This window comes from Girardinichthys multiradiatus, chromosome 8, assembly GCF_021462225.1.
Source record: "Girardinichthys multiradiatus isolate DD_20200921_A chromosome 8, DD_fGirMul_XY1, whole genome shotgun sequence".
In the NCBI taxonomy this organism is placed as follows: domain Eukaryota; kingdom Metazoa; phylum Chordata; class Actinopteri; order Cyprinodontiformes; family Goodeidae; genus Girardinichthys; species Girardinichthys multiradiatus.
In genome coordinates, this window is record NC_061801.1 from 24292883 (window position 1) to 24319218 (window position 26336).

Below are 26336 nucleotides of genomic sequence, written 5' to 3' on the forward strand. Positions count from 1 at the left end.
TGTGTTGTGTTATGTTCTGTTTTCTTCCTGACTACAAGGACTTTTGATTAAAAAGCTCCATAGGCAGCAGGTAATTTTTCTTTTAATACAGAGAACACACCACTTGCAAGATTGATTTAAAAAGCTTCATTCTTAATATTCATTCATCCATCCATTGTCTGTACCGGTATATTCTTGCATGGTTGCAGTGGCTATCTCCATCGGTCATCAGGTGAGAGGAGGGGTGCACCCTGGACAGGTCGCTATTCCATCACAGGGCAACACAGAGACACACAGGACAAAGAATCATGCACACAGATACTCAGAGCTAAGGCCAATTAATCTACCAGTCATGGTTTTGGACTGTGATAGAAAGCCAGACTACCCTGACAGAACCTATGCATGCAGGGGAAGAACATAGAAATTCCATGCAGAAAGACCCCAGGCTGGGATTTGGATTCTGGACCTTTTTGCTGCAAGGCAACAGTCCTACCAACTACCACCACTGTGTAGCCTCTCATTCGTTTTATGTCCCTTCCATAAGATCTGCTTTAAACCACATTCAGCTCATAATGTGCCTCCTTGTATACAGGTCCTTCTCAAAATATTAGCATATTGTGATAAAGTTAATTATTTTCCATAATGTCATGATGAAAATTTAACATTCATATATTTTAGATTCATTGCACATTAACTGAAATATTTCAGGTCTTTTATTGTCTTAATACGGATGATTTTGGCATACAGCTCATGAAAACCCAAAATTCCTATCTCACAAAATTAGCATATCATTAAAAGGGTCTCTAAACGAGCTATGAACCTAATCATCTGAATCAACGAGTTAACTCTAAACACCTGCAAAAGATTCCTGAGGCCTTTAAAACTCCCAGCCTGGTTCATCACTCAAAATCCCAATCATGGGTAAGACTGCCGACCTGACTGCTGTCCAGAAGGCCACTATTGACACCCTCAAGCAAGAGGGTAAGACACAGAAAGAAATTTCTGAACGAATAGGCTGTTCCCAGAGTGCTGTATCAAGGCACCTCAGTGGGAAGTCTGTGGGAAGGAAAAAGTGTGGCAGAAAACGCTGCACAACGAGAAAAGGTGACCGGACCCATAGGAAGATTGTGGAGAAGGGCCGATTCCAGACCTTGGGGGACCTGCGGAAGCAGTGGACTGAGTCTGGAGTAGAAACATCCAGAGCCACCGTGCACAGGCGTGTGCAGGAAATGGGCTACAGGTGCCGCATTCCCCAGGTCAAGCCACTTTTGAACCAGAAACAGCGGCAGAAGCGCCTGACCTGGGCTACAGAGAAGCAGCACTGGACTGTTGCTCAGTGGTCCAAAGTACTTTGTACATGTCATTCGGAAATCAAGGTGCCAGAGTCTGGAGGAAAACTGGGGAGAAGGAAATGCCAAAATGCCAGAAGTCCAGTGTCAAGTACCCACAGTCAGTGATGGTCTGGGGTGCCGTGTCAGCTGCTGGTGTTGGTCCACTGTGTTTTATCAAGGGCAGGGTCAATGCAGCTAGCTATCAGGAGATTTTGGAGCACTTCATGCTTCCATCTGCTGAAAAGCTTTATGGAGATGAAGATTTCATTTTTCAGCACGACCTGGCACCTGCTCACAGTGCCAAAACCACTGGTAAATGGTTTACTGACCATGGTATCACTGTCCTCAATTGGCCTGCCAACTCTCCTGACCTGAACCCCATAGAGAATCTGTGGGATATTGTGAAGAGAACGTTGAGAGACTCAAGACCCAACACTCTGGATGAGCTAAAGGCTGCTATCGAAGCATCCTGGGCCTCCATAAGACCTCAGCAGTGCCACAGGCTGATTGCCTCCATGCCACGCCGCATTGAAGCAGTCATTTCTGCAAAAGGATTCCCGACCAAGTATTGAGTGCATAACTGTACATGATTATTTGAAGGTTGACGTTTTTTGTATTAAAAACACTTTTCTTTTATTGGTCGGATGAAATATACTAATTTTGTGAGATAGAAATTTTGGGTTTTCATGAGCTGTATGCCAAAATCATCCGTATTAAGACAATAAAATACCTGAAATATTTCAGTTAGTGTGCAATGAATCTAAAATATATGAATGTTAAATTTTCATCATGACATTATGGAAAATAATGAACTTTATCACAATATGCTAATATTTTGAGAAGGACCCGTATTATTGATTCAGAAAAAGCTAAATGATGTCCTCTCTGACATGTGCTTAAGCAGACTAATGTACCAGTGTTATAAGCCGCCTTTGACTTTGACATGCTCAAAACATAATCAGCCATTACGATCATCTACTATAACGTTTTAGTTTGACTCAGGGTAAAGAGATTCAGATTACCAAAGACCCTCATGTACCTCCAAGCTTCTGCTAACTCAATCCATTTTCATCCTTCTTTCCAATAGGACGCTGGACTTTGGTTGCTTCCGCCTGAAAATTTCGTTGGCAGTAAAGATTTATTTTTTATTTTTATCCACTTGATGAGCCCTCTCTTGAGGACCAGGTTTTCAGATCATTTATCTTTTAAACATTTTTTGTAGTTGAGATATGGAACTCATATAAATCAAGTATTATTCAATTTCAGTTTTAAAATATTAATTTCAAGACTCAATAGGAATTAGGAAAACTTACCCCAATTACAGAGCAAAATACAATTAGAAGAAAAACGCTGCAAGGACATATTTCATAAAATTTTAAACACTCAATTTGGAGGCTGAGTTTTTTTTATATATTAGAATAAAGCGAGAGTAACACAAATGCTTAAGGGAAATCTATAGTGCATATCATACAGGAAAAGCATGCCATATTAATGCTTTTGTTAAAACAGATGCAACTTTAAAACTGAGATGAAACGCGTTCATTTCACACATTTGATTGGAAAAATAAGATTCAAGAAAAAAATGTTTTGTAAATGTTTCTTTTTAGTTTTTTGTTCCTCACAAGATTTTTGTCGCCAGTTAGTAAGGTGGAAGGTGCTGAAATGCTGAGTGATGTGATGGGTGGCAGAATGACTGGTAGAAGTCATGTGGTTTCCTTTTTTATCCCTCTGCTGGTTTTTCACTGCAAGGCTAGTGCCATACACTTGAATTTATTATTTGTAGCACTAAGGAAGTTGATGAATTCGAATATCTGTGAGCAAATTTGTGTGTGCCGGTGTGCGTGTAACTCTTGTGAGCATTTTTATGTCCATGAGCACATCAGACTCTTTGCCTGTAATGCAGCCGCACTTTCATGCCTGGCTCAGATCTCGCTGCCTTGGACTTTGACAGAGGCAACAGAGCCAGGAGGGAGAGAAAGATGGAAAGATAATGGGAATGGAGGGCGAAGGAAGGCTAACACAATCTTTAATGAGTTTCCTCTGCTCTCTTTGCCTGTTTCTGGGTCAGGGTCCCTTTGGCTGAGTATGTGGGTGGACTGAGGACTATGTTGCACAAAAGAAAAGACCCAAGGTCTGCTGAAAAAGATTTCAGCTTTATGAAGTCATCACTCGCATGATTGAATGGATGAGAAAGTTGTTTGCTTGATGAAAAAGTTCCAAAACCTCTTGAACACTCAAACTTCAGTGTAAGTTAAGGAAAATCTTTTAAAAACTTTGACGTGCATTTGTTTTCATTTTGTTTTTCATCAATACCCCTAAATAAAATCTGGTACAGCCAACTCCCTTTAGAAGTCACCTAACTACTATGGTAAGTAGAATTGACCTGTGTATAATTTAGCGCCTCGGATGTTTGTTAGAGAATATTAGTGAACAAATGGCATAATGAGGACCAAGGAACACAGCAGGCTGGTCAGGAATAAAGTTGTGAAGACATTTAAATTAAGAATAAATTATAAAATAATGTACCAAGTTTTGAATGTATTAGGAGTGTTCGATCTGTCATCTGAAAATGAGGAGTAAGATACAAATGCAAACCTATGAAGACATGCCGCATCCTCTTAAACTGACAGGCCTGGAAAGGGGAGAGGTGATCTGAGAAACAACCAGTAGACCCATGGTAACACTAGAGAAGCTGTAGAGAGCTACAGCTCAAGTTGGAGAATCTGTTGATAGGACAACTCTTTTTCAAAAACGAATGGACACAAAATTCAGTCTATGGGTGTGCAAAGCTGGTACTTATTAGAATTGACTTGATATGTACTCTTGCACTTAAACTACTTTGTGTTTGTGTAAAATCCCAATAAAACACACAGCAAAATGTAAAAACGTGAAGGTATGAATACTTTTGCAAGATACTGTAGCCATAAACAGACAGACCCCTTATCCACCTTCAATGAGGTTCGCTCTCGTCATTTTCTAATTGGCTCCTCCTGCAGTTTCATTTCCTAGCAATCAGCTTCAGTCCGCTGGCAGGTATAGAGGGAGAGATAACATTAGAGCAACATCACAGGAAGATATCTGCTCACTCGAGACGTTATTTAGTGCTCCCAAAAGCATTCACGTGGCAACTTCTGTCAGACAACAAGGCTCCATCATGTCCACACAGGTCAGGGAGGCAGATAGATGGAAGGCCATGGAAGAATTACTGATGGAGCTGATAAACTCTATTGTTACCCGAACAGCCTGCTTTCCTGTTCCTGTCGTCCTACGCTGTGTTTCTGTCTGCTCAGCTCCATTCCTACGTATCAATCTATGTCTGTCTGGCTTAGCTGCTCTCACCGTTTCTTCCTTACTTCTGTTTCCCACTATGTCTCTGTCTCTATTACTCTGCCTTCTTTCTTTCACACTCGTGAATAATTTATGTCTACCGGTTCAATGGTAAGAATAGAACAGTTCTGGAGGTGACAAATAGGGTGGCATATAGGCCTTATCCTGCTTTCTTCAAAGAGTTAGAAAGTTAGCTGCGCTCACTTGGGTGTGCGTGCATGGCTGTGTATTTGCACCGTTGTGAGCGTTTCTTTGTGTGTTTGTGCACTTGTACGCCCATGCACATGCAGCTGAGCGTTTGTGATTTAAGACACAGAGATCAAAGAGACTTGTAATTACAGGGAAGCGTATCTGTCTACTGCAGAAGTATCTGAGGAATGGCACATGGCACAAACTGGGCCAAAAGCCTGTGGTCATTAGATGTGCTGCCTGCATCCGGGTTGTCCGTGCGAGTTGGTGTTTGTGTGTATGCGTGACAAAAAGTGACAAAGAGGGAGAAGACAAGAGAAAATTGGAGTCACAGCTAGAAGAGCTTATAACTTTAGTTCCTTGGAGTCAACCTACAAACTCTGTTTCTCGTTATTAGCTCTGGCTGGCGTCACTGCTCTTTCATTGCTCAGCAGTCGCTGGTTGTGGTTTGACCAAGTGAGGGCAAATTTCTGTAAATCCATCCAGGCTTATTGGCCTGAGAGGAATCCCAGAATTTCCTGTGCTCTAAAACACACTTGTGTAAACATTCCAAAATATCAAATGATAGGGATTTCACTGTGTGCTTTGCGAAGTGGATTATCTCATCCAAAGACTGGTTATAATACTCTCCCACTGTCTCTTGCCTCCTTTTCTTTCCCTCCAAACTGATCCTTACTTTTTCCATCTTTACTTTTATTTGTCTATGCCGTTTCTTCAATGTCTTCTCTCCTTCTCCCATCATGTGACAGAGTTTTTCTCTTTACAGTTGACGATGACTTCATTGGTCTGGGTGAGCTGCCTGAAACATTCCCCTCAGATCCCCCTGAGCCGCTTCCGGTGTTTTTGATGGAACCGGAGGAGGCCTACATAGTGAAGAACAAGCCAGTCAACCTGTACTGCAAGGCCACGCCTGCCACACAAATCTACTTCAAGTGCAACAGCGAGTGGGTGCACCAAAAGGAGCACACCGTGGAGGAGAGGGTTGATGAAAACTCCGGTCAGTAAAAACACCACATTCTTTGAACACATGTTGCAATGGTCATTTGTTGAAGAAATGCTTCTCCTAAAGTACCAAAATATGTTTAATGTTGATGCTAAATCAGCATTTGTGATGTTTTCTCTGTTCACTCAACGTTTGATACAGTAAGTAGTACATCCATCCAACCTAGAGATTGTTTTGTATGCTAAGTCGCTCTATACACAATGCTAGCGTAGATACATGACATCAAATGCATTTGTAACCACTCTCCAGCAACAAATTAGACTTACATGTGTGTGTTGGTTTGCGGGAAAAAGCCAGAGCACCTGAAGTGGCCTCATTCAGACCTAAGGAGAAGGTCCACATCTGGACTGTAGCTTTGAACTTTTTCAAAAGCAGCTGCTTCATTATTATTTGTTTGATAAAGGTTATTCCGAGCAACACTCACTGACAAAAGGAATATTAATCACCCAAACTCCAACCTTCTAGGTATTTAACCTTTTGGCATCAGGATGTTTGTCTGTTAGTTCTGAGTCACTGTTGGTGATGTTATTGGTAATTTTTTGCAGAAATACCCAAAACCTCCTGAACAGGACTCCTTGGTGATTCAGCCAATCTTGTAAAACATGTTGGTGATGTCAAATGTAATTTTTTTCACCATGAAATATATAAAAATAGAGAAAAGCCTAAACAATGAAACATTTCTAAACTTTTCCTGATTTTGGAAAAGGATAAAGAATTTTTAATGTATTTTGATCCTCTCTCAACCTAGATCTCGAAAAACACTTGCCTCCACCACACATGAACGGCAGAAAAACAAAACCTCTTTTCTGAATAAATGAAAAATCTCCAGCAAATCTCACTGATCAAAAGTCAGGGGACTTTTCTGTTACAACATAAGGTAGTTATTTTATTATAGTAAGGCTGAAAAAGAGCAGGCTTACTTGTTCTTAACATCTAAAGTGAAATCAGCAAATCCTAATGTGTTTCACTTTCACAATATGAAAGTGATGTAATTTTGAGATCTATTTATCCAAATTGCTAAATTGTTGGCTAGCACTAGGTAGGTGCCAAAATAATTTTTCTTTGAAGATTTTTTTCTGAGCTTCTATCCAGATGGTCATCTTATAAAAGGATGTCAGCACTGCTTGCTGACACCTGAGAGACACCTGACATCTGTCAAAAACAAAACCACAGCCTTGTCTTACCTCAGAGTGTAAATGTTTTACCTGTAGCCTGTGCTTGTCTCCTGGACAAGCACAGGACAAGCTTGGATAAGTAAGTAAGTAAGTAAACTTTATTTCTATAGCTCTTTTCACAGACAGTCACAAAGTGCTTTGCAATAATCAACACATACAATATAAAACATTAAAAATGGAACAATACAAAGTGGGAACATTGGGTCAGTTAAGACTGGAATGCTCGTACAAATAGGTTTTAAGGAGCTTTTTGAACACATCTATTGAGTCCAGAGAGTGCAGCTGAAGAGAAAGTTAATTCCAGAGTCGAGGAGCAGTAGCTTTAAAAGAACGGTCACCCCTTGTTTTAAAGAAGGTTTGTGGAACCATTAACAGGTTCTGTCCAGATGACCTTAGACTACGAGTTGAGCTGTAAGGCTTAATTAGGTCAAAAATGTAGGCAGGAGTCTGTCCATGTAGGGCTCGAAAAGTTAGCACTAATATTTTAAACTTATTACGATACATTAAAGGGAGCCAGTGGAGAGATTTTAACAAAGGTGTGATGTGAGCCCTCCCATTGGTTCTGGTCAAAAGTCTTGCAGCTGAGTTTTGAACTAACTGCAGACGAGCCAGCTCTTTCTTGTTAAGACAAGTAAGAGACTGTTGCAATAGTCCAACCGACCTCATCTGGTCAGCTGGCTGCCTTTTTAGATGTTGGACATCCAACTCCTTCCCAATACCAAGATTTTAATATTCTTCCATACTCCACTGAAGGGATCACATTTTTTAAGAAGCAAGAGCGGCCCCTGTGAACTTTTCTAATCCCCAACCCTGATTTACTTCATCTATTAAAATACATTTTTGAGCAGTTACACAAAAACACTTCCCTGCACATTAAATTAATTTGTTTTGTACAAGCTTCAACTAGCAAGTTACAAACCTAATTTGTAACTACCATGTGAAAAGCTAGAAAGGAGTCTGTCAATTCAGAAAGCTACCACATAACATAATTTTGCTTCTAAACACCTTTCTAAAATGTGATTATCTGTTTTCACCATTCAACAAGTTTCAGAAACTTGTTCTAATGCCAGAAATACTTTATAAACTGTCACATAATGCAGAATGCTGGGATCTGGTGTTTCAGTTTTGTTTATTTTTAGCATTCTCTGATCATAGCAAGGTCTTTCAATCACCTCTGCTAGTATAAAAATACATGTGGTGTTGCAGGTCTTGAAATAAAGTTTACTTGCTGCTTAAAACTTAAACTCATATTCCTCAGCTTTGGTGGGACTTTTAAAGACTTTTTCATTGTAATATGAGAAAACAATGATTGACTTGACAAGGTTGTTACCTGTCATAATAAATGTAACAACATTTTTGCATGTTCACATTTTGTTTATAGTTGCCACATGTACTACAAATATAGGCATTTTTTCTTAAAAAGGGCTCTGGAAACACACACACACACACACATCCGTGTTTTACTATCTTTATGAGGATTTTTCGGTTACTTCCATTGACTTCCATTCATTTTCCTTGATTTTTAGTGCCTAACCCTGACCCTAACCCTAACCAGTTAATCCCTAACCCTAACAATAACTCAATTCATACCCTAGTCCTAAACCTAACCCCTGTCCCAAGAATGGAATTTGAAAAAGTGAGGACCAGGAAAATGTCCTCACTTTGTCAAAATGTCCTCACTTTGCGATAAAAATACGAAAAATGGTTCTCACTCAGCAACAAGTACAAGAACACACACACACACACACACACACAAAATGCTTAAGCTATCATAAAGTCCGTCTTTAAGATTGCACATATATTTTTTGGAGGCATCTAAGGGAAGTCAAGGTAGTGAATCTGCAGCTGGGTTGTTTTCTCCAGAACTGAGCCCCTGAAGGCACCAGAGCCATTACACACAACAAGCCAGCGCTGATTGGCCACATTCAGCTGCTGTATTTGAAATTGAGTTCTTTCTGTCGCCCAAAGGTACCAATCACATTGCATTTACCCTTTTCATCCCACTGTTTTGCCACACACATGCCTTCAAGCTCCTACAGACACATGCCGGACACTGCTTCTTTAGTCCAGTGTAAGCGCCTGCGTTCGCGTGCTGCAAGGACTGAAAAGTGTGTTTTTATCAAGGTGTGCAGTAAAAAAATGCTTCACACTTGCTCTTAGAACTGACCTACACGACAAAACATAATAAAGACAACAACAAGCTGTTAAAAGTTGCAGCAAAGGTTTTACAGTACTGGAACATAATTTAAAATGTACAGACAGATTTGTTCAGCAGGCCTCGATTTTAAAAGGAACAACTGAGAGACCTGAAATCTTTTTATTTTTGCAACCTAGTGTGCTTCAGCATGAATGCAGAAATTTCAGCATGTGTTTTAGTTATAATGACAAAGAACAGGGTGAAGGTAGCATTAAGTCTTAGCCCTTGTGTCAGAAGGTCTTGTGCCAAAAGCATCAACAAGGAAAACAGCCCACACATCATACGGGCACCCACTCTACATAGCCATATCCACAGGCTATTTACTGCACAGATATTCATTCGTTTATGCTCTTTGCAAAGCACAGAAAATACACAGTACACCAGAGGAGTTCAGTATGTGTGTGTTGCTGCTCTCAACCCACTCTTTTGCTCTCTGATTTCTCCAAATTGACAGAAAGGGAACACCGACATAAACCAGCAAGCTTGGTCAATACCACTAATAACAGCCTGAAGAAACCGGATCACTCCCCCTCTTGGACCCCCCCCCCCCCCCCCCCCCCCCCCATATCTTGTTTCGGCCTTGCTGTCATATTGGAGAGAACTGATGATCTTATGCACATAGCACTGGCTCAGAACATAGCACTGGCTCAGAACCTGAGATTAAGTGTACGAGAGACTAAAGACAGAAACTGCAGGTGTTCGTTTTAGGCTTCTGGCTGTATCCAATGGCTTATTTATCCAGATGTTTCAGTGTCATATTAGCATTGTGTGCAGAGCTGTGCAAACATCTTCAACACACAGATGTTTCGACTACCGTCCACTGTGCAAATCATTAGAGAAACATCTGACTGGGGTCAAATGTGGTCTCCATCCTCATGACTATGACTTCAGATATACAGAATGACAAACATGGAAAAAAATGTCCAACATATGCTAAGTCATTGAAAGATACAAACATTTTTTTCCTCAGAACAAACATTTTTTATATTTGCCCATTTATACAAGGCCAGACATCAATAGACTGGTTTCACATTTAAATGTATTGGCAACATTGAAGAATAATCTAAATCACATCCACATCTATGTTGGAAAGCCTCTCCTAGGAGTTTACTCCTCACACACAAATGTCTCTCAAGTATGTGACTACCTCCCTTTCTGTCTCCGATGCCAGTAAACTTTGATCTCCTGTTCCACCTCTGTACCTCGCCGATAAAACATTGATGCATCAATCCAGCTTTAAAGAGGCCATTTAACAACCACAGCGAATAACAGCAACAGGCTCTTGTTGATGCTTGGAATCAGTCTCCTGACAAGCTTAATCATCGACAGTGACGGTTCTGATATGGGCAATTGCCCACAGTGAAAAGGGGAGGATGAGCACCAGATAAAAAATAAAACCTAGCTGTCAAGTACTCCATAGATACTTTTCATGTTGCTTTTGTGCATGTGCAGTCAATGGGGACAAGGTCCCCCATGCTTACTGCTGAGAATTGGAGAACTAGGTTATGTGCTTTGTCAAAGCTATGCGGCATTTCATTATAACACATCAGAATCTCAGATGGTTTTATTGTGTTGTGATTGGTTTGGGGGGTTATTGCTTAAAGCATTTGCATTACTATATTGAAGGTTGTGCATGTTTACTCTGTGTGCTGATTGAAATAGGTACAGTAAGTGTTTCTGGGAAAAGTGGACCAGCTTTGACAATAGGTTAGTGCAAATAATTCTGTTCAACTTGTTACGTCTAATCTACTTCATTTGAAGGTTGGGGTGCAATGAAACATGAAAGCCTTCAAATACATGTATAATTATGTGTTTCTGTCATGAAAACAACAAACTGGCACATCAAAACTGAGCACAATGAGTACATCACTTTTACTTGCAGTGCAATCAGAAATATGAGACTTCATTCAGACTGCACAACTTGCTGATCATCCATCTGTTATTAAGAAACTCATGTACTGGGATTCAAAGGTTTACGCAGCTGACTTAAAAGTGTTTTTGGTGTAGAACAATGCGACCATGATTATTCAATTAAAAACATTTTCTACCTTTAATGTGACATTAATGCTGTACAATTCAATTGATAAATAAGTAAATCTTTTGGGGTAGAAAATGTAAAAATCAAGAAAACAGCAATGACTTGGCTGTATAATTGTCAACCCTCTTAAACTAATACTTCAAGTTGTAACACCTTTTGGTTGCATTTCAGCTTTTAGTCTTCTAAAGTTGACACTTTCCATCAAGTTCAACTTTTCTTGCAGGATTTTCCTGACATTTGCTCATTTGTAATCTTTAGCTAAAGCCAATGTTTTCAGAGAGGTTACAAAAGATCAAAATGTACAAAGTCAGGAGAAGGTTACACAAAATCCATAGTCAGGGTGGCTGCCAAGATCCAACTCGGAACTAGCTGCAGAAGTCTCTGCCAATACTGGTTGTGTTGCACATGTGGCAACAGTCTCCTGTATTCTCCATTTAGCAAAGGAATAGGGTTGAAAGTAAACATCCAGGCCTGGCTAAAATCTCCCACATCCAAGTGGATAAAATGTATTACGGTCTAATATAACCAATCTTAAACCTTTGGGCCAGAATTCAGAAAGGTATGTCTGGAACAAAAGAACTATTTATATCAACAAAAGATGACCTTATCTACAGTGAAACACGGTGGTGACAGCGTCATGCTCTTTAGTTTTCCTTTGATGCAACTAAGATTTTAGTCAAGGTGGATAAAGTTATGAACAGTTTCAAATATTAATCAGTTTCGATTCCAGACATTTGCATGTCTACTAGAAGACATAATGAAAAAATAAAGAAAAATGAGTTAGTGAATTTTCACGTCTAACAGAATAAAAATGCGACTCTGGCAGACCTGTTCAGGTTGTAAAGCTCTATATAGGGGATGTTTCTCTCCCCATATTTAGATTCTCAGTGTGTCCTTTGTTGGATGGAAAAATGAAACAGTGGTGAGGATGTGAAACAAAGTTGCTCCTGACACTTTTGATTGTCGCAGTTTTGTTTTTTGAGTACTGTAACGTTTACCTCCTGGTGTTGAGGGCACATATTGGTCTCTTTTGAGCAAAAAAAGCATTGATCCGAGCAAATGAGCAGTAAATTAATTTCAAGCAGCTTGTTTAATATACACCTGAGACAGCTTGTCACTTCTTCTGAGAAATGAGGTGGATGATGAAATGGGAGTCCTCTTCATCTGGACCCATAATCAGAATTCTCTCTCCTCCCTCCTGCTTCTGCTCATCTGCATTGACTGATGCTTCCTCCTCTTCCTGACTGGTCTGATCAATAATGTTAGCCACTGCTAACACTGAAGAGTGGGGCTAGCTCACATTCATACCCACATTAAAAATGAATCATTTTAAATACAGTGCCATGCGTCAACCAGCTAAGAATACAGGCTGGTGGCTATAGATGTGAGAAACAGACCTTCATCATTAGCTTTGCTGTGAATCACACTCACCTTGGCCCTCATGACTGTAAATTTAATGCTATGTTTTACAGGTCCTTCTCAAAATATTAGCATATTGTGATAAAGTTAATTATTTTCCATAATGTAATGATGAAAATTTAACATTCATATATTTTAGATTCATTGCACACTAACTGAAATATTTCAGGTCTTTTATTGTCTTAATATGGATGATTTTGCCATACAGCTCATGAAAACCCAAAATTCCTATCTCACAAAATTAGCATATTTCATCCGACCAATAAAAGAAAATAGTTTTTAATACAAAAAACGTCAACCTTCAAATAATCATGTACAGTTATGCACTCAATACTTGGTCGGGAATCCTTTTGCAGAAATGACTGCTTCAATGCGGCGTGGCATGGAGGCAATCAGCCTGTGGCACTGCTGAGGTCTCATGGAGGCCCAGGATGCTTCGATAGCAGCCTTTAGCTCATCCAGAGTGTTGGGTCTTGAGTCTCTCAACGTTCTCTTCACAATATCCCACAGATTCTCTATGGGGTTCAGGTCAGGAGAGTTGGCAGGCCAATTGAGCACAGTGATACCATGGTCAGTAAACCATTTACCAGTGGTTTTGGCACTGTGAGCAGGTGCCAGGTCGTGCTGAAAAATGAAATCTTCATCTCCATAAAGCTTTTCAGCAGATGGAAGCATGAAGTGCTCCAAAATCTCCTGATAGCTAGCTGCATTGACCCTGCCCTTGATAAAACATAGTGGACCAACACCAGCAGCTGACACGGCAGCCCAGACCATCACTGACTGTGGGTACTTGACACTGGACTTCTGGCAATTTGGAATTTCCTTCTCCCCAGTCTTCCTCCAGACTCTGGCACCTTGATTTCTGAATGACATGCAGAATTTGCTTTCATCCGAAAAAAGTACTTTGGACCACTGAGCAACAGTCCAGTGCTGCTTCTCTGTAGCCCAGGTCAGGCGCTTCTGCCACTGTTTCTGGTTCAAAAGTGGCTTGACCTGGGGAATGCGGCACCTGTAGCCCATTTCCTGCACACGCCTGTGCACGGTGGCTCTGGATGTTTCTACTCCAGACTCAGTCCACTGCTTCCGCAGGTCCCCCAAGGTCTGGAATCGGCCCTTCTCCACAATCTTCAGGGTCCGGTCACCTCTTCTCGTTGTGCAGTGTTTTCTGCCACACTTTTTCCATCCCACAGACATCCCACTGAGGTGCCTTGATAAAGCACTCTGGGAACAGCCTATTCATTCAGAAATTTCTTTCTGTGTCTTACCCTCTTGCTTGAGGGTGTCAATAGTGGCCTTCTGGACAGCAGTCAGGTCGGCAGTCTTACCCACGATTGGGGTTTTGAGTGATGAACCAGGCTGGGAGTTTTAAAGGCCTCAGGAATCTTTTGCAGGTGTTTAGAGTTAACTCGTTGATTCAGATGATTAGGTTCATAGCTCGTTTAGAGACCCTTTTAATGATATGCTAATTTTGTGAGATAGGAATTTTGGGTTTTTATGAGCTGTACGCCAAAATCATCCGTATTAAGACAATAAAAGACCTGAAATATTTCAGTTAGTGTGCAATGAATCTAAAATATATGAATGTTAAATTTTCATCATTACATTATGGAAAATAATTAACTTTATCACAATATGCTAATATTTTGAGAAGAACCTGTATATTGTTCTTAATTGTAATGATATACAATATAAAGTCAGGATGACATCAGAGTTGCAGTGATGTGAAAAGGTATTTGACTCCTTACAGAATTTTTTTTTTGTTTTGTTTTCTTTTATTTGTAGTGTTGGTTTTCAAATGCATTTTGACAACAAAGATAACCAGAGTATACAAACCAACCTGCCTCCTGGTTGGCCTCTAAATCTAAAAACTGGTTGTTTTGCTCTTTGAGGCATCAGCTGCATCACAACATCTTGATCAGATTTAAGTCCAGACTTTGATTAGGCTATTCTAAAACCTTCACTTTTTTGAGCCATTCTAGGTTGAGTTGCTGGTGTGCTTTAAATGGTTGTCCTGCTAAATAACGAAATGTGCTTGAGCTTACAGTGACAAACTGATGGCTGCACATTCTCCTTCAGGACTTTCTGGTAGAGTAGAATTCACGGTTCCATCAAGTCTTCCAGGTTTGGCTGCTGCAAAGCAGTCCAAAACTTTTACACTACCACCACCATGTTTCACTGTTTGTATGATGGTCTTTTTCTGAAATGCTGACTTAGTTTTAGGTTGTATGTTATCTAAAAACACGTTTCAAAAATTTCCACTTTTGTCTCATCAATTTACAGAAAATCTGGTAAATGTGAGATGCACCGTTATGTCCTTTTTTTGGCAGAAGTAGTTCTGGCCTTGTACTTCCTATAAATGCCTGTTTTGCCCAGTCTCTTTCTTCTTGTTGAATCATGAATACTGACCTTAACTGAGGCAAGTGAGGCCTGCAGAGCTTTAGATGCTGTTCTTGATTCTTTTGTGACCTCCTAGATGAGTTGCTGACACACCTTTGGAGTAGTTATGGTAGGTCGGCCACTCCTGAGAAAGTTCTCCACTATTCCATGTTTTTACCATTTGTGGATAATGTTGTTTCACTGTGGTTTACTGGTTTCCCGAAGCCTTTCAAATGGCTTTGTAAAGTTTTCTAGACAGACAGATGTCATTGACTTTGTTTCTCATTTGTTGTTAAATGTCTTTAGATTGGGGCATGCTATGTTGCTTTTTAAAAATCCTTTTGTCCACTTGATTTGTCAGACAGTTAATTCATTCTGCAGGTCTGGCAGTAATCAGGTTTGGATGCAGCTAGTGAAATTAAACAAAAATGTGATTAATCACAGTTAAGTCAGTGTTGGGACCCCCAGCCATGAGTTACAACAGGAAATGCGGTACGGACTTTTCTGGAACTTTCAAAATAAATTGCATTAACCTACTTCCGGTACAACTTAGGAATTGGGGGTAGCAGTGGACTTCCCATGATGCCACTGGCCGTTTAAAACCCTACCTTTCCAATGGTCCTTTCTCTACCATCCGGACTCTGTGTGAGGCTGGCCGGTGAGACAGCGCGCTAATGTCTCTTTGCTGGCAAACAGACATAAACTCTTCAAACCGGATCCAAGGGTGTCATAAGATCACGCGATCATATGCAAAATTAAGTACGAGTGAATCACTGTTTGTGTACCTGGTGATTTCATTCATAAAGAGGGTAAATTAAGGTATAAGCATTGCTTTACTTTGTCTCTGAGGCCTGCAGAAGCAAACTGTTCCAGAGAATCTCCTGCAGAGACGCGGTCTCTACAAGCCGAGTCTGAAAGGACGACCCCAGGAGCCGCGTCACCGTGGTTACGGTAATGTGCAGTTGGTTGGCGGACACAACGAGCCATCATTCATCCACAGCTACGGAGGTTAGCTGGAAGCTAACCGTTTGTTGACTGTGGACGTTTCTTCAAACTTCGTCGTTGCCTGGACAACTCCTCAACACGTTCATACGAGGTTTGGTGTTTGGGCAGAGTAATAGAGAAAGATTTAGATTGAAATGATCTAAACATTTTTCCTTTTATGAAGTTTGGTTTTGTTTGTGTGTTTGCCTGCTAGGGAACATTTAACAGAAAGGTTGTTAGTTTTCAAGCTAGTAAATAATAGTCCCTAAACATTATTTTACTAAATCTGATAACTAAGTAAACACCATTAAGCCCCATTTCTCCAGAAAGATTTGGCGCTTTTCCAAAATATTCCCTTAATATTTCTTTAAATATTATTTTAATAAATAAAGGCAGCTAATGAGACCCCGTTGAGAATTAGTCATCCATAAGGTTGGTTTTATTCAGCAGATCATTCTTAAAACATTGTTTTATTAAAATAATATTTTATCTGATCTTGCATTGTGAATGGTTGTCTAAACGTTTGCTGATTATTGCCTAAGTTGGTTCCAAGACTAACTTCACATCACTTCCAGATTCTTCAAGATAATCCTTGGTTCTCAAACATAAATATTACATGGTAATGTTGCATCACTCTTTTGGTCATGGTTTTCAATCATCTTTAATCAACTTGTTTATATTGTACATAGCCCATGAGTCTTCGTTATTCTTTAATTCTGCTTGGTAGTTTAGTTGGATTATTTTAGCAAAGTAAATAGTTTGTTGATTGAAATATGTTTGACTTTGAGTTGACTTATTTTTGTTAATAAATTCTTGTATTTTAAGAAATTGTGTGAATTCATTCCATGTGTGTGCAGAGTTTTTGCTGTTCAATAATGTCAGAGCTTGGCTCACACCTTTCAATTTTGTCCTAATACCATCGCCTTACTGGGCTGGTATTCACAAGACAACCCTTAACAGACCGAAATATTATTTGATAAAATATTAAATTATTAATATTAAATATTAAATAATATTCTCAGATTCATAATCACAACAGTCAGACAACCCATGTGTTTATTAGCCAATAAAGCCAATAAGGCTTTTCTCATCATTCCATGGCCATGCTGTTCAGCATGTCATGGAGTGTTGAGTACATCTCTACTCCCACTGAACATATCTTCTACACGTCAGGAAGTGAGGAGAAGGTCACTTACCTTAAGCGTAAGAGGGATGTTAAGGTGGTGGAGGGGCTGAAGAGAACAAAGCAGAAGCTGGCAGCAGAAGCTGGCAGCAGCAGCGCATAAAATGCAGGCTGCAGCAAAATGCATGCCAGCCTAAACAGACCACCCAAATTATTAGGGTATGCTTAATATATACTTCAGACTGTATTGAAGATCATGTGTCAAGCAACAGCCTGAACTAGCCTGTAGGCGTCGCCTTATTCAATTCACAGTTTAACAAGTGGGAACAGTTACCTTTTCACAAAGAGACCGGGTTGGTATTGAAAGCTTTTGTCCTTTAATAAAATACATTTATTATTTTAGAATTTGTTTCATGATCTCAAACATTTAAATGTAAAAAAAAATGCAAAAATGGCAGAAGTCTGTAAAAGGGCAAATACACTTTAAACTTTTATTGTGTTTAAAGTGGACCCCATTCAGAAAACTTTTAATATTATATACTATATATTATTTTACGTTTTATAAAGACTTTTAATGTAGACTTGATACTTGATAACCATGAGGATTTTAGTTATACCTTTACAATACAGGTCTTGTTTAAAAACAGACATAGTACTCATCTCATTATTGTTTAAATAAAACTGCAAACACAAAAGGATGGCTTCTCCCTGTGCAGATGTCCAACTTTTTTCACTCCTGTTTATTTTTCCCTATGCTGCTCAGAGACACTCCCTCTGCACAACATCCATCCTTCGCATTATCAAACTAACAAAACATCCTCTCAGGCAAGCACATTAGCATGCAACAGTACTTCCTTTTTACAGTGGCACATGCATGTGGAAAAACACAGAAGCAAATGGTGACACACTAGACATGAATGCTCCCTTGCCTGTCGGCGCATTGCTTAAATTTTACATGAGGGCTAAGCTGGTGTGTTGGATGTCAATGTGCCTGGTGTGTGTCTACTCGAACAAGGAGGCTGCGGTAATGCGCTGAACCTGAAGTAAAATGGCATATAAATTTTTTAGCCATCCAGTCTTATTGCATTTTCCATTCAGCCAGAACTTCTGACACCTTTTATATAAATCTACTTGTACAGGCAAACCCTTTTAACTAAAGTTTATCCATCCATAGGAGGTTGCATGTACTTCACTGATATTGTCAACACTACCCAGGCTTCCATGTTATTTTATCTTTGCTTGCAGTAATTTATCAAGTAAAAATTAGCTGCTATCATTTTTATGTTTAAACCACTCAAATTACAGTAAAATAGCCTTTTTTACATCAAGATGGTTACAGCAGATGTTATGTAGCTGATGCATTCATTCAACCAGCTTTAGACTTCTAATGTGATTTTTAAATTACCTTGATCCCCCTTTGCTGTACATTTAGATTCTCAGTGTATCCTATATTAGCCCTCTTGGTTGAGTTGACATCAAATAACTCTGTAATGAATTAGATTGTAAGAAAAGATTAAATTACAGATTGGATGCAGATAGGGACAAAGATAAGTCTGTTATGTATTAGACCAGTTCAAGGCCAAAATTATGTCCTGTTGACTACAGTTAGTTTCTGCTACGGAAGCTAAGATCAAAACAAATCAATATCGCGAGGGATGATCTGAACACATTTAAACACAATTTGCATCTGAGATAAAAATCTATGTGGTCGTTTTTATGAAAACCATAAATCTTTTGCTTCATTGAAAAATATCCATGAAAACGCTTGGATTTTAATCATAGGGCTGTTATAAGGCCCATCGATGACCAGGTTTTGTAGGTTTTTCTTGGTAACTTTATATTCTTTGAATTGATAAGTGTTCTTTGGATTTATTTTTCATAGAATCAGTTATTGATGGTTGAAGACTTTTCTTTAATGAGAGGAATGAGAACATTTCAAAGAAGAATCATTGTTAGTCATCTTGTTCAATCTGTCAACACATTCAGTAACTGTCAAATTAGCCTCTAAGCTTAACAAGCAAAATGAAATAGGCTCAACTGGAAAAGAGAAGAACAGTTTTTGGACATTTACCAATCCAGCCATTAAAAATAATTAGTCATCAGTCAGTCATTTTCCACCGCTTCTTCCATAGTGGGTCGCGGGGAACCTGGTGCCTATCTCCAGCAGTCCATCGACAGGAGGCAGGGTACACCCTAAAATAATAATTTATAATAATTAATAATTTCACAAATGTCTGGTGTTTACAGTATGCAATGACATCTTTTTCATTTGTTTGTTGTTTTGTACAGGATTTAATCTCTCAAGGGGGAATGGTTCGCAAACATGCCACTATAGTAAATACTTAGTAAGCTAGTGAACATTTTCAGTTGTAAATATGTTTACATAATGTCTGTATGGGTTATAGATGGTCTGTATGGGTTATAGTCCGGGCTGAATTTGGTAGATATCGAGTTTAAAAGTGAAAGTTTTGTCAAGCCTAGAATTGGTTTTAGGTGATTACTAGAAGTTTGAGTTTTAGCTCAAAATGACCACTGTAATAACTAAAGATTGATTGACACCAGCTGGCCTCCATCTTGAGATCTCTCAATAACTAATGCAATATGTCACTCACTGAGTTTTTCGTGAGATACAGCACTGTGTGCAAAGTATATATAAATCCATGTCTTTTGGGGTGTAAAGTTCACAATTTTCTGTTACTGTAAAAAGAATTACTAATTAAATGATGCTCATTATGTCAGCGTAGTTTCCTAAGTCAAATTTAGCTGCCTTTGACAATCAGTATACACTTTTTGTCATTTTTTGAATTGTTAATTGGACCTTATGAATTTTTTATTTTTAGTCTAAGTCCAGGCAACCTATAGACTAGGCAGTTTTGCTTGGTCCAAACCTAGACGTGACTTAAAATTCTAAATACCTGCTTCAACTAGGTAATTGACTCAAGTTTTATGCATAGCTTAAGCGTTGAAATCATTTCTGTTGCACACTGGGTTAGTAGCGACATACTGAAAAACATTTTAAAACAGTAGAAGTATAAGAGTTTAACAGTTGGTTGGCTTTTGTCATAAAAAAGAAACAAAAATATACCCAGTGGCAGGGGATGATTGGCCGACGAATACAATTTAATTATTCAATTTTTGTCGCAAGTTAAAATGTTAAATCGACAATATGGGGATAATTTACAGAAAGGTCATAATTTGGCTGTTTCTCACCAACCTCACTCTCACAATCCAAGAGCCAAAACTTTGTTTTTCCGATGATATTTATTTCATTAAATATTCCACACATAGTAATATACAATCATGTTTACTAAACATGTTGCTACAGTGTTTGAAAGGACAAAATCCAATTTGTCCTTGAAGTAGGAGTCAGAAAACATCAAAGTTTAGTTTGATTTTATTCCCTCACCCAAGTTCAGACCTCTGGAGAAAATTAAATCTTTCATAAGTAGACATCAGCACTTCACCCTGGAACCCCAGAGTACAGGAAGTTCTTGAATTGTGAAACAAATGTTCTAAACCACCTCTTTTGGTGCTGATCAGCACTACATCAGTTATATTGTTTGCATTTGCCTTGCAAATAATTCATACCGTCAAAGGCAGCTTAAGTACCACAGTGTGAGAACTGTATACTGGAAGTCTTTTTTCTTTGAAACACTAGAAAATCTAGCCAGGTTCATACAAAACACAGGTTTAATTTATCTGTTGAGTCTACATTTAAAAAGTCTGACAGCTAACTGCGATGTCTCCCAATCTTATCGGCTGATGCCAAAGTCCAGTTTTTGCATTACTTCTACGTATTTTTGACAACCACAAAGACGCAATAAATCTCTCAGTGGAAAGAACAGTTTAAAAGCAATGCACACCACACCAATATGTTCACTCAGCAGGGATTGAATTAGATTTGCCACAACAGAAGCAAACTTTTTCCTTATTTTGTCACTAACTAGGAACGCTTTCATTAGAGCAAGTGATCCACAAAATTAAAGGAATAATGAACCCATTGTTTCTTAATAGGGTTTTATTATTATTATTATTATTATTATTATTATTATACCATCAATGATGGTTGTGGTACAGACAATGGTGGGGTAATGTGATGTCACAAAATGTGTCCCAGTGGCTACTGGGAAAGATTAGAATGTCACAGTCCAGCTTTATGTTAAAGGTGACCATGAGCATAACCTCTTCAAAAAAATTACATCAACTTATTTCCAACACACTGCTCAACTTCCATATCTAAACCTAATGCGTAGCTGTACGTTCAGGGGATGAGGCAGAAGGGGAAAATCACACTGTGTGTAGAATTGTCGTAGCACATTTGAATATGAGCTTCCAGCTTAGATGCGTGCAAAATGCAGGCAATGCTGGAGCTAAAAAGCATTGTGCTAGAGCAAAAGGGAATATATATAAATGTCTGCAATTTAGTGCAACTTCCCTTAATTTACCATTGATCCATAAAAAGATGATTGACTAAGAGATCGGATTGAATACAAGGATTGATATTTTCTTTAAATTTTCTTGTCCTGGAAACGTATGATATCCATAGGCTTACATGAATATATATGCAAACACAGATGTAGGCAAACTGTGGCAACAGCACACTCCTCTGTGGAGTGGCAGCTGTGGGTAGAGGCATCTGTTCCGGGGACGGTTTGTTTGTTTGGGTCCTGGCATCCAAATGAGCTTTAATCAGAGGAGTTAGCAAACAGGATTGTGTTAACTGTAACGTTGAGAAACCACGCCCGCAGGGCCCAGACCAAAACAGCTCAGTGCTCAAGCTTGTCTAATCAGCCCAGACCGACCCCAAAAAAACACATCTGAATTTGTGATTCTTTTTTAATGAATCCTTTAAGGTTGAGTCAGTTTGTTTCCTTTCTTTAAACCTGCTCTGTTATCTCCACAGGCCTGGTCGTGAGAGAGGCCAGCATAGAGATCACCCGGCAGCAGGTGGAGGAGTTGTTTGGGCCAGAGGACTTCTGGTGTCAGTGTGTGGCCTGGAGCTCCGCTGGGACCACCAAGAGCCGCAAAGCCCACGTTCGCATAGCCTGTGAGTTTATCCGTTATTATCTACTCCCTCATCTTTGTATTCCTCTCTAAACAAAATCTTGAGCCTGCCAGACAGTTAATGTCCCACAAGCTGTTGTGAAAAAGGCTTTTGTTGATATTTTACTTTGATGTCAACAGAAAGCTTAGAGAATCTAAACTGGTTTCATTGCACCCTGTATAAAAGTGGAGAAGAAGAGCAAAAAGCAAAGAGTCAAGGCAGTGTTTATACACAGTAGAAGGTCTATATGGTGCATATTTATGTCAGCATTCCCCCTTTCTTCCCTCCTGCATGGCCCTCATTTGTTCATTGACTCTGTGTTTGTCGTATTTCTAAACAGCACAGCACAGCACAATTGTTTTCAAGTAATGAGAAACATTCTGCGCTGCATCTGAAGTTTAGGCTCATTTTAAGCGGTTCCCCAAAGGATGTTCTAGTGAGAATCTAAAAGTAATGAAACCCCAGAAGACTGTGATGCGGTAAACAGAGTTTTTGCTGTGCAGAATTGCGACATCAAGGCAGCTTTTTTTGCAACACAACAAATATTATGTAACACAACTGCTCCTGCATTGTTGTCAAAATGCCACCTGAAGGCACATCTTTTTGTAGTATCAGTGAGATGGTAGCGCTTCCCAACTATCTGTCAGTCATTTTAGGGTTCTAAGACATTTCCTGCAGAAGTTTGCTCCTTCTTCTTCTTTTGGCTTGCAGGATATATGCTCTTCATTCAATACACATTGCAATGGCATAGTTGGGCCTCTTTTTACTCAGTGCATACAACCCAGATCAGCTTCTTAGCCAGAAGCAGCAAAGAAGGGAGCCAAAAGCAAACTGTTTTCACTCACCGGTCACTCACCGGTCTGGTTTCCTTGATAACCATAGCGTTTACTATAGTGATAGTGATGAAAAGTTTAGCTGGCAACCCAATTCCACTGCAAAAACTAATTCATCTGCACTATGTTAAATCAGATGGCATAGTAAGGAGTCAACATCTGTGGTTTTTCCGTAAATCAGCCGTTTAAATTTACTTAGCATTTATTTGCTTGTCTCTCTCAATTTGAACCTTTTTAATTATTTTCTTCATCTTTAAATTGTCTTATACCTACTAAGTGTCTATCACATACTGTTTGCCCTCATTTCCCTCACAGTTTCCTTTTAAATGTGTTCCCTTCTCTTTAGTTCAAGCACCAGCATCCCTTATTACTGCTTCTATAACACTAGCCTAACAAATCGAGAATCACGCTTCCCAGTCTCCCACTGAGCTCGTTCCCACTGCTCCACCTCCTATAATCACCCGTGATGAGCGGCCTGCCAGCACCAACCTATCCCTCAAATCACAATGGACCCCACTTCCCTTCCCATTAGCTTCTGCTGAATGGATTATCTTCTCTAGTGGGCCTTCTCCTTGGGCGGGCTTCTTGTTAGAGCCAGACTCCATCCCGTTAGGCTAATGGAAACTGGGGTTGTTTTCCTCTCCTCTCCCATCCTCTAAACATATGCAGTTTGATCAGATAGTAAGTCAGAGCAATTGCTGCTGAGCAAAGAGGTTGCCATGTTAAAGAAGAGCTTTTAGGCTTGCCAACACTCTAATGTAGTAAAAAGGTTTAGAGAGAGCTTGCTGGACTGTAAAGAAGCTCTTCTGGTTACTTTTTTTCATATAACCAAAATAAGTCACTATAATTGGTCTCCATTGTTTTGAAAAGCAGAAAATAAATGGAAATACTAAAATCAAATTAATATAAATTAGTTAAACGTCTGCAGGAGGCAATTTTTTCTCAAAGTTTTATTTCTTCGTTTGCATCCTTGTAAGTTTTTATTTGAGGTAAAACCTGATGACCAACATTTTATTCCTGAATTAGATTCAGATGTTGAAACTGTTTTCTGTCAAACCCAATTTAGACTTGTTCTAGCTGCTAATGATTTTCATAGTGGGGAGAGAAACCATGTCTGAAGTGTGAGGTTGGCCTAACGTAGCAAGACAAGTAGCCAAACACATCCACTTAAGGTAATGGTAGTCATATGTCTCTCTCTTTCTGTGGAGCTGTGAGGTTTGAAACGTTTGTGTGCAGATGAGAAAAACGGTGTGACTCCCACAGGAATGCCAACTCAGCCGATTGTACGCCCCAACATTGGGCCACAAGGCTGATGCGGGTTATGAGGTGTGAGGAAAAGAGAAACTTCAGACTGAAGAAATAACTAAAATCCACATGCAAGAAAAAATATATTAAGTGTTTACAGCACCTTTCAAATGTATCCATACCTCTTGAGCTTTCAGACATTTTGAGACCCTACAACCATTTACTTTCAATGGATTTTATTGGGATTTAATGTGATACACCAACACAAGTAGTGCATAATTGTGAAGTGGAGGAAAAAAGATACATATTTTTGCAAACAGGAGTCACCTAGTTAGTAAATGCCCACCTTTGTGTGGTTTAATTTAGTGTAGTGAACAAACTGCATCAAGGAACACACATGACAGGGTATTGATAAAGTAATGGACAAAGTTTAAACTTTGCTTTATAAAATAATATCCTACGTGTTAGACATCTCACGGAAAACTGTTCAACTTCAAAAACTCCAAAAACATATGACATAACTGCAAACTACCAAGGCATGCCCATCCACCTAACTTGCCAGACCAGGGTAAGGAGAGCTTTTATCAGAGAAGTGGCCAAGAGACTGCTCTGGAGGAGCTGCAAAGATCCACAACTCAAGTGGGAGTTTCATGGATACATGCGATGGAAACAGCAAATGTGTATTGGAAGGTACTCTGGTCAGACAAGACCAGAATTTAACTTTTCATTATGTGTAGTAGAAAACTGAAACCGCACACTGATCTGAAACATGGTAGTGGCAGCCTCATGCTGTGGGGATGCTGTTCTTCAGCAGAGGCAAGGATGCTTCTGATAGTTGATGAAAGGATGGACTGAGCTTAATACAGGGCAAACCTCAAGAAAAACCTGGTAGGAGGAATACAAAGACTGGACTGGCACTATGGGGTAAGAACGCTGTCAAAAACAATGTGTATGTAAAGACGGAAATGTGTGCATATTAGTCAATAGTTGTGCATAAGTAAAATCCAAAAGAGGTATTGTATATTTTCTCTGTAAGAATACAAAATAAAATGTTACAGCTTCAAGACACAAAGTTCAAGTTTACAGTTGTAGTTTATTCTTTATGAATACAATATGCTATAACAGTTTGTGAATACGATTTCTTTTCTATGAGAATACGAATTTACATCTTGGTGTCACGTGATCTCAGGCTCAGAATATAGTGGGTGGAGTTATACAATCATGTACAGTAGGTGGCAGTATGCACCTCTGAATTTGTTGCGAACCGCCAGCAGAAGAAGAGAAGAAGAAGAAGCAGCAGCACTAGCACCAAATAAACGGACCAATAAACTACGGTACAAAGCCAGGTAATGTTAAAAAGTTTATATATGTCTAAATGTCGTTAATATATGCTGTTGGTCCGTCATCTTGGCGCTAGTGCTGCTGCTTCTTCTTCTTCTCTTCTTCTGCTGGCGGTTCGCAACAAATTCAGAGGTGCATACTGCCACCTACTGTACATCATTGTATAACTCCACCCACTATATTCTGAGCCTGAGATCACGTGACACCAAGTCGCTGATGTAAATTCGTATTCTCAAAGAAAAGAAATCGTATTCACAAACTGTTATAGCATATTGTATTCATAAAGAATAAACCACAACTGTAAACTTGAACTTTGTGTCTGTAATTTCTTGAAGCTGTAACATTTTATTTTGTATTCTTACAGAGAAAATATATAATACCTCTTTTGGATTTTACTTATGCACAACTATTGACTAATATGCACACATTTCCGTCTTTACAGACACATTGTTTTTGACAGTGTTCTTACCCCATATGGCACAGAGTTGGCCAGAGCTGTGAAATGGTTTGGATTAAAATATATTTATGTGTTAGAATGGCCCAGTTAAAGACCAAAACTTAATCAGTGAAAGAATCTGTGGGAAGACTTTAAAACTGCTGTTCACAGTCGCTGTCCTTCCTACATGACCGAGCTTGAGCTTAAATGAAACCTTGTGATTGTAATGTGACATGTGAAAAGTATGAATACTTTCAAAAGGTTCTTTAAGTTCATTTTATTTTTTGCACAATTAT

The 26336-nt window shown here is 39.3% G+C and overlaps 1 protein-coding gene across 4 annotated transcripts in view; it reads left to right on the top strand.

The window, feature by feature from the left end:
* unc5cb (unc-5 netrin receptor Cb) overlaps nucleotides 1-26336 on the top strand; it is a 179543-nt gene that overhangs the window by 87134 nt on the left and 66073 nt on the right. For all 4 annotated transcript variants that reach the window (XM_047373008.1, XM_047373009.1, XM_047373010.1 and 1 more), the window contains exons 2-3: nucleotides 5593-5823; nucleotides 22045-22188. In XM_047373008.1, coding sequence (XP_047228964.1) covers nucleotides 5593-5823; nucleotides 22045-22188 — 375 coding nt within the window. The remainder of the gene's footprint in view (nucleotides 1-5592; nucleotides 5824-22044; nucleotides 22189-26336) is intronic.